This window comes from Hyperoodon ampullatus, assembly GCF_949752795.1.
Source record: "Hyperoodon ampullatus genome assembly, chromosome: 12".
NCBI classification, from domain to species: domain Eukaryota; kingdom Metazoa; phylum Chordata; class Mammalia; order Artiodactyla; family Ziphiidae; genus Hyperoodon; species Hyperoodon ampullatus.
Genome location: NC_136925.1, coordinates 48,369,835 through 48,381,880, shown reverse-complemented (window position 1 = coordinate 48,381,880; position 12,046 = coordinate 48,369,835). Strand labels below are relative to the sequence as shown.

The 12,046-nt window shown below is 40.5% G+C and overlaps 1 protein-coding gene across 1 annotated transcript in view; it reads left to right on the top strand.

Moving 5' to 3' along the window:
• Positions 1-12,046, top strand: part of MAN1A1 (mannosidase alpha class 1A member 1) — a gene marked incomplete at both ends in the record, with an annotated part of 167,912 nt that overhangs the window by 134,414 nt on the left and 21,452 nt on the right. Inside the window, 2 exons of the mRNA XM_079716595.1 lie at positions 2,463-2,556; positions 11,604-11,719. Coding sequence (XP_079572721.1) covers positions 2,463-2,556; positions 11,604-11,719 — 210 coding nt within the window. The remainder of the gene's footprint in view (positions 1-2,462; positions 2,557-11,603; positions 11,720-12,046) is intronic.

Genomic DNA, 12,046 nt, shown 5'->3' with positions numbered 1-12,046 from the left:
AAAAAAGTACTTGTTGGAAACAATATCCCTCTCTGGGGAGATTTAGTAATACGGAATGTGGAAAAGAACCACCAATTTTAATGTAGCCCTTTATGAAGTTTTGTTACATGCAGCATTTCATTTAACCAAACTGTAAACCATTCTTTTCACGGCACCATTCTAACTCAGTGCAAGAGGGCCTCGCTTACATGTCTGATTCTCTACACCTCAAGCAAGTAACTTTACGTCTCTGAATTTTTTCCCTTATCTAAAACTACAGTGTTTTGTGGACTGTGTGAACCATATACATGAGGGACTTTTTAAACTCAAAGTGTTTTACAAATGCAAAGTAGCAATTGAATCAGTTCCTAATTTTCAAGAAACACACCCATCACCCCACCACTGCCCTTAGCTTTCACCCCACTTGTCAGCTCCGCTTTACAGCAGAATTCTTTGGAAGAGTTGTCTGTGTTTGTTATCTTCTCTTCTTGACTCCCACTCCCTTGAATGCTCTCCCGCTGGGCTTTTCTCCCAGCCACACTAGTGAGGGCTGTGTTGCCAGATCCAGTGGTCATTCTCACCTCTCCCTCTCCCTCCCTCTTCCTCCCCATCTTCCTCTCCCTCCCCCTCTCCCCCTCTCCCTCCCCCTCTCCCTCCCCTCTCCCTCCCCCTCTTCCTCTCCCTCTTCCTCTCCCTCCCCCTCTCCCTCCCCCTCTTCCTCTCCCTCTTCCTCTCCCCCTCCCTCTCCCTCTCCCTTTCCCACCCCATCTTCCTCTCCTCTCCCTCCCCCTCTCCCTCCCTCTCCCTCTCCTTCTCCCTCTCCCTCTTCCTCCCCATCTCCCTCCCCCTCCCTCTCCCTCTCCTTCTCCCTCTTCCTCTCCCTCTCCCTCCCCTTCCCCCTCCCTATCCCTCCCCCTCCCCCCTCCCTCCCACTCCCCTCCCCCTCCCCCTCTCCCTCTCAGCATGGGCACACTTGATCACTTCCTTCTCCATGGGCATTCTCTGCCCCTGGCTTGCCTCCGTCTTTGCCAGGTGCTCCTTCTCAGTCTCCTATATTGGATCTTCTTCATCACCCCAACCTCTAAACATTGGAAAACCCCAGGACTCAAACCGGGGCCTCTTCTTTTTACATTCACTCTCTCCATTATTTCATCCAACCTCATGACTTTACATACTGTCTGTAGGCTGTTAACTCCACAATTGTAATTCCAATTCCAACCTGTCCTCTGAACTCCAGGCTCTATAGCTAAGTACCTATTCAGCATTTCCACTGAAAGGTCTATCAGACAACTTCCACTTAAAATGTCTCAGACTCAGCCCCTACACTGGCTTTTACTCTAGTCTTCATTATCTGGGTAAAGATGCCTCAGTTTACCCAATGGCTCAGACCAGAAATCTTGAGGTCATCCTGGTTCCTCTCTTTTTGGTAAACCTCAGATCCAATCCATCAAGAAATCCTTTGTAGGGCTTCCCTGGTGGCGCAGTGGTTGAGAGTCCACCTGCCGACACAGGGGACATGGGTTCATGTCCCAGTCCGGGAAGATCCCACATGCCGCAGAGCAGCTGGGCCAGTGAGCCATGGCCGCTGAGCCTGCGCGTCCGGAGCCTGTGCTCCGCAACGGGAGAGGCCACAACAGTGAGAGGCCCGCGTACCGCAAAAAAAAAAAAAAAAAAAAAAAAAAGAAATCCTTTGTATCCCGTTACCTGTGCTGCTACCCTAGTCCAGGGATCCATCATCTCTTACCTGGACTGTGCAGTAGCCATCTGAGTACCACTTCCTCCCTTGCCCCCTCAGTCACACTGATCCTGTAAAAACACAAGTTTTCAATGGCTTTGCGTCACACTCAGAATAAGATGAGCCCACATTATGGTCTGTGAGACCTGCAAGATGTGGGCCCTGGCCACCTCTAGGCTCTCCGACATTCTCCCCTTTGCTTCCTCACCTCCACCCTTGGTGGTCTTGCCAAACCCACTCTTTTCTCAGGGCTTTTTTGTACTTGCTCTTCCTTCTGCCCACGTGCTCTTCCTCCATTGCTCTGCATGACTTACTCCTTCCTTCCTTTAAATTTCTGCTGAAACCCTCTCCCAGTAGCCTCCCCAGACCACCCTGACTAACAGAGTACAGCCTCACCACCTCACATCACTCTGTCCTGTTACTCTTTTGTATTTTTTTCATAGCATTTATTACCACCTGATATATTTATTTGTTTGTTAGCTGTCTCACTCCACTGGATGCAAATTCCAAAATGGTAATGACTTTGTTTATCCACTGATACATCCTAGTTTCTTCTGTGGTGTCTGGCATATGGTAGACTGTATTCACTTACAGTTATTATTTTTGTAAGCTGGTGGCAACTCTCTTTGCTCTAATTTAAACCAACTTTTTTCTTTCTAACATGGAAAAATGTAATCAAGAAAGAGAGAAGAATGGCACCAAACTTGTTTTTCATATTTTCATAGTAACATTCCATTTTCTATTGTAGGTAATGAATATTCGAACAGTACTGAACAACCTGGAAAAACCACAAGGCCTTTATCCTAACTATCTGAATCCCAATAGTGGACAGTGGGCTCAATGTAAGTCAAAAGTTAAGCATTGTTGATACAGATGAACTTATTTGCAAAGCAGAAGTAGTGACACAGGCGTAGAGGATGGAAGTATGGATACCAGGGGTGGGGGGTGGATGGTGGTGTGATGAATTGGGAGTTTGGGATTGACATATATACACTACTATGTATAAAATAGATAACTAATGAGAACCTACTGTGTAGCACAGGGAACTCTACTCAGTGCTCTGTGATGACCTAAATGAGAAGCAAATCCAAAAGAGAGGGGATATAGGGACTTCCCTGGTAGTTCAGTGGTAAAGAATCTGACTTCCAGTGCAGGGGACCCAGCTTCGATCTCTGGTAGGGGAACTAAGATCCCTCATGGCGTCGGGCAACTAAGCCCATGTGCCGCAACTACTGAGCTCATGCGCCTCAACTAGAGAGCGCAAGTGCTGCAAACTACAGAGCCCATGCACTCTGGAGCCCCTGCGCTACAATTAGAGAGCGAAAACCCGCATACCACAACTAGAGAGAAGCCTGCACACCACAACTGGAGAGAAGCCAGCGTGCCGCAAGGAAAAATTCTGATGCCTCAACAAAGATCCCATGTGCCACAACTAAGGCGCGACTCGGCCAAAAAAACATAAATAATTAATTTAATTTAATTTAATTAAAATTAAATGAAAGGGGCTTCCCTGGTGGCGCAGTGGTTGAGAGTCCGCCTGCCGATGCAGGGGACACAGGTTTGTGCCCCGGTCTGGGAAGATCCCACATGCCGCGGAGCGGCTGGGCCCATGAGCCATGGCCGCTGGGCCGGCGTGTCCGGAGCCTGTACTCCGCAATGGGAGAGGCCACAACAGTGAGAGGCCCGCGTACCGCAAAAAAAAAAAAAAAAATTAAATGAAAAAGAGAGAGGATACATATATATGTATAGCTGATTCACTTTGCTGTACAACAGAAACTAACAATGTTGTAAAGCAACTATACTTCAATAATTAATAATAAAAAAAAGTTAAGAAATTGTTTTAGCTCTTTATGATACCCAGCACTGTTCTAGTAACAGAGGGAAGGAACACCAAGAAAAGCACAAATCTTGTTGGAGAATCTTTAGGAAAGGGGAAAGGGAGCATGGTTCCTTTAATAAATAGGCTTCTGTCATAAGACAGACTGTAAATGTTACCAGGGGAACTAGATTGTTTATTTTTCATGCATAACTGTGAGCATGATGATCTGTAAGCACATTTAAAGCTGTTAATCAGAAAGGGAATATCTGGTCAGGGTACTGTGGGGATGCTAGCCTATAATAAACTGGTTATATAGATAAGAAAATTGTTCCTTTGTGCTAATGACTAGCAGGGTTTACCCAGACTAGCTAGAGTATTCTATTTCATAACATTTTCTCTTTCTGTTTGGCTACAGGATGGGCGAGGAGCCTGAGTCTTTAAGGGTTGAGAAATTGTAAGAGCAAACAGGGTACTTCAGTCAATTTTAAGCCAGCAGATAAAGGCTTCCTGCCAGGGGAACCAACTTTACCATAGAAGAAAGTATTGTGCTAGAAGCCCTCACTTCAGATCCTTAGGGACTCCGACCAGGCATAGAAAGATTCAGAGTAGCTGAAAGAAGTGTTCTCAAGCTGATTTGGAAAAACAGTGGTAGATTAAGCAGCACCTGAGAGCAAATGAAAAATCCTAAGTGAGATGTCTAGCTGTGCCGCAGATGTTAGCGACGTCTTGAAATTTTACTCTAATTTGAGTTTTTTTCTTTATATTTAAATATGATATTCCTAGATGATTATGCCTCACTGTTACTTTAGAAGTATTTTTCTTAAAGAATAATGTAGTAGAAAAAATGTGCTAAAATCTATGTCTGTGTTAATAATGTCTATGGAAGGCCCTAGCATTGAGACCACAATACCATAGTCAAGGTTGCCACTTAACCTAAGTGTGGTCTGCAGATCACTAGATGTCCCTGAAATCTCTCAGGGGAGCTACACAATCAAAGCTTAATATATTTTTATAATAACACTAAGACTTTCTTACTGCCTTTTTTACTGTGCTGACAGTTGCAGTTACATTGCAAAAGCCATAGTGGGCAAAACTGCTGAAGCCATAGTGATAGCCATGGCAGAGACACCAGATAGTACTAACACCAGGCATACCTCAGAAACATTGTGGGTTCAGTTCCAGGCCACTGCAATAAATCAAATATCACAATAAAACTAGTCACACATTCTTTTTTATTTCCCAATGCATATAAAAGTTATGTTTAAGGGGCTTCCCTGGTGGCACAGTGGTTGAGAGTCCGCCTGCCAATGCAGGGGACACGGGTTCGTGCCCCGGTCCGGGAAGATCCCACGTGGCCACGGAGTGGCTGGGCCCGTGAGCTATGGCCGTTGAGCCTGTGCATCCGGAGCCTGTGCTCTGCAACGGGAGAGGCCACAACAGTGAGAGGCCTGTGTACCGCAAAAAAAAAAAAAAGTTAATGTTCACACTATACTGTAGTCCATTAAGTATGCAGTAGTATTATGTCTAAAAAACACTGTATATACTTTAATGTAATAATACTTTATTGCTAAAAAATGCTATCCATCTTCTGAGCCTTCAGTAAATCATAGTAATATCAAAGATCACTGATCACATAGACCATAAAAATATAATAGTAATGAAAAAGAAATATTGTGAAAATCTTCAAACAGAGACACAAAGTGAGCAAATGCTGTTGGGAAAATGATGCTGATAGACTTGCTCAATGCAAGGTTGTCACAAACTTTCAATTTTTATAAAACGAAGTGTCTGCTCTGCAAAGGGCAATAAAGCAAAGGGCAATAAAATGAGATATACCTGTGGTCATATCCTTCACTGCAGATAACAAATAAAAAGATGCCAGTTTCACTCATGAATGCTCTTAATGAAGCAAAAAATTTACTGATTCTAGTAAATCTTAATCATTGAGTACACATCATTGTAATATTCTGTATGATTAAATGGAAAGGACGCTTAAGGTGTTTCTGCTGCATGATGAAAAATAGTGGTTGCCTCATAGAAAAGCACTCGTGTGATTGAGTTGCAAGCTGAACTAGCCACATGTTGTTTCACAAGTCACCATTTTTACTTGAAAGAACTACTGAAGACAAACTGGTTATTCACACTTGGGTAACTGATAGACGTGGTCGCAAAAGTGAGCACATTGCTTCAAGGAAAACTAACAGTATCTGTGCCAAAGGTAAAACTTGAGCTTCTAAATGAAAATTAGAATTTTGAAAAACTTGGACATTGCCACCATAAGCTTGATGTCTTTCACCAACACTAAAAGACTCTTCTGCTGAGATTGGTGATGATATTAACAAATATGGTTTTTCAATGTTGTATAATCAAATGTATCAACATCTGGAAGATGTGCATAATTCAATGAACCAATATTTTCCAAATGACCAATGCATGCTGCTATAAAATCATGTGTGAGAAAAAGTGCATTCAAAGTGCAAGATGGCCCAATGGATTTTTTTTTTTTTTTTTTGCGGTATGCGGGCTTCCCACTGTTGTGGCCTTTCCCGTTGCGGAGCACAGGCTCCGGACGCGCAGGCTCAGCAGCCATGGCTCACGGGCCCAGCCGCTCCGTGGCATGTGGGATCTTCCCAGACCGGGGCACGAACACGTGTCCCCTGCATCGGCAGGCGGACTCTCAACCACTGCACCACCAGGGAAGCCCGGCCCAATGGATTTTAATGTAATAGTACAAAAAATAATTGATGTGGTTTCTAACTCCACATTGCAACTGTTAAAAAACTTTGACCACTTGTCAAGTTTTGTTGTAGTACCAAAGAAAAATTACCCACAATTATCTGAAAAGACTATCAAAATACTCTTTGCTTTCCAACTGTATAAATGTGTGAGGCTGAATTTTCTTCATATATTTCGGCCAGAACAACATACAGAAGCAGCTTGAATGTAGAGCAGATATGAAAATCTAATTGTCTTCTAGTACAGCAGACATTAAAGAGATTTGCAAAAATGTAAAATGGTATCAGTCTTCCCACTAATTATTTTTGTTTTGTAAAACATAACATATTCTTATGAAAAATCTATATATTAATATAATGGGTATATTATTACTTTAAATAAATTAATAAAATATTTTAAATTCTGTTTTAATTTCCAATATGGTAAGTATTGATAGATGTTACATAAACAAGTTATTTAGGCTGCTTATTCGTTTTTGAGAGTGTAAAAGGGTGCTGGGGCTAAAAAGTGTGAGGGCCACTCTAGTATTTGGGATAAAATAGAACCTGAGTAGCTTTCTGAGTTCAAGATAACTAGATAAGATTCTCTGAAAGGACAAGCGTTTTTAAAGTTCTTCTCACGAAAGATTTCAAAAGTTGAAGAAGAGTCTCTATGATTTACTTTTTTCTTCCTGTGATATAGGATTTAGAGGTCACTATGAAGAGGGACAAAAAGAGTCAGTTGTTCTAGAACATCCCAGCTTCACCTTCTGGGTCACCGATACACTATGTATTTGGCCATGCTTCCTGGTACAAAAGGCCCTTTGTAATTGGATTGTTTATGGGCCAATTCCTGATGGAAAAACAAATAGGGTTCACGAGTCCCCTGTCTCTCTTCCCCCACCCCCATCCTGTGTTCCAGCCACAAGGAAGACACACTTTGTTTTATTCCTTAATCAAGGTCTGCTTGGCCACATCCGGTCTTGGCTTGTGCTGTTTCCTCAGCCCTTTTCCTGCACTTCTGGCTCTACCAAGAACCAGCCCAATCTCCATTTCTTCTAGGTGGCTTTCTTCAAGACACTGCTTGGAAATTGTTAGCACCCACTCCTCTGCCCGCCCCCTTCTTCCTCCTCTGTCCCAACACTTTGGGTACTTTCTTATCACAGTCTTTTCCTAATGATTCATATACGTACCCATCTTCCTATGGATCCAAAACTTTTGAGGACAGTGACTTCGTCATATTTGTTAACTCAGCACATAGTATCTAACAGCTAGTAGGAGCTTACTTGAATTTTGTGAATACTCATGCAGTCCGTATCCAATCTGACTTTTTCTGCCTCTGCTTTTAACAATGGTTCTGTTTTTCCTCTCTGAACAATTTGTCTCCTGCTCCTCAGTTGTGGCTGAGAGGCAGCATCTGGTCCTGGTCAGTGATAATATCTCTTGACTGTTGAGGCCAAATATGGGGCTCTGTGTCTTATAAACAGAACAATTATCACCCTTCTTCAGTTAACATGACAACATTATATGTGTGTGTGTGTATCTATAAAATATGGTGTTACTAGTATCATTGCGGGATTGCTTTGAGGAGAGAAGTTCAGATTCAAATGAAGTCTATACAATTAAGAAGTGAAGATACTGAGTATTTAATCCTTTTTGTCTTGATTCTTTCGATATTTTTTTTCTCTTTTTAAGTATTAGGAATCCTTTTATGTGACCTAATCCTATTGAAAAGAAAAGAATACATTACCCCTTTTATAGAAAAGAATACATTACCCCTTTTATAAAAGAACATAATATTTGAGTAGCTATTATACACATTATGTTTAGAACATTTGGGAATAAGGATACCATATATGTTCTTTCTAGAAGTAGACAGTCCTTTCCTGCTGATAAAATCAGGCATGTTCTCTCTTATAGCCACTAAGATATTTACACAGGACTTTGTTGCCAACACAAATAGTCATCCAGACATGGGGGAAGCTTAGTGAGTGATATGCTAAATTATCAAAAAGACCTTTTGTTGTTTCTCCTCTATGTTCCTTTATGTTCCTTTATTTTGATTCTTTCCAAATATAAAAATTTTATAGGTAGGAAAATAGAAAATTAACTAGCACTTAGCAACATTAATTAAAACAAATATATAAACCCTTTTCCTTTTTTAAAAAAATCACCAAATGCCCAAGCTTGCTTCTTCCTTCATTATAGAATCATAACCCAAGGGAGAAGAAAATGTAGCTGCTTCTGGCTGTTAGTTTTCAACTCTCATTGCTTTAACCCTAAAGGACATGTCTGGATCATGGCCATCATTTCCTATTACTTCATTTAGTCCCCGTTATTTTGACAGTAACTGGACAGTGATTTGCTTTACCACACATCACTTGCATTTGTCTCCTGCAATCATGTTTATAACAACAGGGCTTATTATCGATGAGATAGTACTTAGTCTATTTAGTTTGTAAATGTCAGAGGTTTCTGTGGCGATTTATTTAGGAAATTGTAAAGGTCACTTCAAACTGCTATTTTAAGGATCAGCCTTAAAATTATAAAAATACTAATTTTACATTAAAATTAAAACTGTAATTCTGGACTTTCTGCAAAAGAAAATCCATATTTACTTAAAAATATAGCCCTTCTGGGCTTAATAGGTGTAGTCCTTAATAAGACTGACTTAAAAGAATTTTGCTTTGTTCATCAATTTTTTACTGAGTACCTACTATGTGCAAGATGCTTTTTAGGAGCTGACGTGGACTGGGAAACATAATAGGTCTGGTCCCTGCCCTCCTGGATCATAATCTTATGAAGGAGACAAAAAAAATTTCACCATCTTATGAAAGTGCAGGTGTGGTACACGTGTGCTATCAGAAAGTGTATAATGAGAGAAAGTAGTGGGCATCAGATATGAAATATGAGTAAGGATTACTAAATGAAGGGAGAAGGAATCAGGGAGCACACTTCAGACAGAGAGAACAATGCCTTTAGAATCCCTGAGGTGGGAAGGAGCCTGATGGTTTTGAGAAACCAAAAGAGGGACCATATAGCAAGAGGGCAGAGAGCAGATAGAGCAGGACTGATAATATAGAGAAGATTGAGGTCATACAGGGCCTCCCAGGTCTCCAGAGACCCAGGATTTGAGTCTTCATCATTGAAGGCTTCAAGTAAGGACTGATCTGATTCACATGTTAAAAGGGTTGCTCTGGCATTCATTAATGTGGGAAATAGATTGGAGTGGCACTGCCATCAGAACTTTGTGTGATGATGGAAATGTTCTGTGTCTTCCCTCTTCAGTGCAGTAGCCACAGGCCACATGTATGAGCACTAGTATGGCTGAGGAACTGATTTTTTTTTTTAATTTTAATAAGTGTAAATAGCAAGATGCTGTCACAGTACAGGAGACCAGATAATTTGCCATTGCAGACTCAGGCAGGGCATAGTGGTAGCTTGGGCCAGAATCATATTAGTGAGGACAGGAAGGAGTAGGTGGACTTAAGAGATACATTGGAGGGCTTCCCTGGTGGCGCAGTGGTTGAGAGTCCGCCTGCCGAGGCAGGGGATACGGGTTCGTGCCCCGGTCCGGGAAGATCCCACATGCCGCAGAGCGGCTGGGCCCGTGAGCCATGGCCGCTGAGCCTGCGCGTCCGGAGCCTGTGCTCCGCAACGGGAGAGGCCACAACAGTGAGAGGCCCACGTACCGAAAAAAAAAAAAAAAAAGATACATTGGAGGTAAAATTAGTAGAGTTCGGTAACTCATTGAATACGGGGGTGAAGGAGAGAAGAGGTAAAGAATGACTATTTGATGTCTGACTTGTGTAGACTTGGCAGGATGATGGCGCCACTTAGTGAGAAAGGGACCAAGGCTAAGATAAGGTTGAGGAGGAAAAGATAATACGTTCACTTCTAACCTCTGTTCAATTTTAGGTCCCCATGTCCAAGTGGAGTTGTCGGGTGGGACTGAGGAGAAAATTGTCTTGATAGTAGTATAAAAACAAATTTACTTTTGTGTAACTAAATCAACTAATAAAGGTTTTATTTTTTTAATAGATACATAAAGTTAGTTTCGAGTTATGAAACTTCAAATGCAAATTTCCCAAATAAGACTACCTTATTAATGCACAAATTCCTTATGAATTCTAGGAATGATATTTCAAAGAGAGTATGTCTCTGTTTTTGTAGGTAAATATGCTTGAAAAGTAACAGTATTAATTCAAGCGGTAGGCAAAAGAATATGTACATTTAGTGTTATATGTTAGAGAGCAAGTGATTCCAAGTTTGAGACCCTGTGTGAGCTGAAGAGTTAGCTGGCACCTACCAATGTTATAATCTCATTTAGCCCCTCTTAAGCCTTAGTTTTCTCACTTTTAATGAGGATTACCTACCTATAAGTCAAAGACTGTTTGTATAGCAATAATATAAATATGTAGTGGATCTGGCATAATAAATGACAGTGGAGGGGGACTGTAGGAATGGAGTACATTGATTCCTCCCTATCTGCAGGGGATTGGTTCCAGGATCCCAGAGATACCAAAATTCATGGATGCTCAAGTCCCTTATGTAAAATGGCACAGTATTTGCATATAACCTATGCATATCCTCCAGATACTTTAAATCATCTCTAGATTATTTATAATACCTAATACAATGTAAATGCTATGTAAATACAGTGTAAATGCCATGTAAATAGTACTTGGCTGTGCATGGCAAGTTGAAGTTTTGCTTTTTGGAACTTCCTTGAATTTTTTTATCATATTTTCAATCCACAGTTGATTGAATCTACTGATGGGGAACCTACAGATATGGAGGGGTGACTATTAAAAAGAAAAACTTCTCCTGCCCTGTCTTCTTTCTTACCTCTCTCAAAGGATTTTGACCTTTTAGATTGATAACACTACAAAACTTATCAAATCATAAAAATTATAATACAAGAAGCTGAGGAGCTTCTGGTTATATTGCAAGCCAGTTTTGTTTTTTGTTTTTTTTAATTTGATGATACTCATACCTTTGACATAGTTTATTATTGAGAGATAAAGCAATTAAAAATATATTTGAATATGGTGAAACATTTTAAATTGGTATTTTTACTAAAGAAACAGTTTTAGAATTAGGGTTAATTATATATTTTTTATCTGCATGTTTACAAAACTATATTGGTAATTATTTAAAGTATATCACATTAGTTAACAGCACATCTGCTCATTTCAGAATATCTTTCTGAAAACAAGAGATTTGTTGGAATTTAAATGTAACATTGAGTTGCAGTTGACTTAACGGTTTTGCATCCTAGTTACTAATATGATTTTACTGCATTATCTGAATTAAAGTCTGAATCAGTCTAAAATTCATTTCCCTCTCTTTGCAGATCATGTATCAGTTGGAGGACTTGGAGATAGCTTTTATGAATATTTGCTAAAGGCATGGTTAATGTCTGACAAGACAGATCTACAAGCTAAGAAGATGTATTTCGATGCTATTAAGGTAAACCCAAATTTAAATCATTGTTGCCACTCAACTAACTTATAACTTGCATTTTAATCAAGCTTTAATGAAAAAATGGAGTACTACCTGAGTGGGTTACAAAATGTTTCCAGCTAGGTAGAGTTCAATATGTGCTAATATAATTATAACAATAATAATCATACTTGATAATGTTTAGTTCTAATATGGCAGTTAAAAGTTTTTTTCATGGTTCAAACCTCAGTTAAGATTCACACATCTGAAAAAGGACATTTTTCTTCAACAAGTATGAGTTCCCTATTAGAGTCACAGTTAAAATTATGGAGAGGAAAAAATCCTGAATTTATT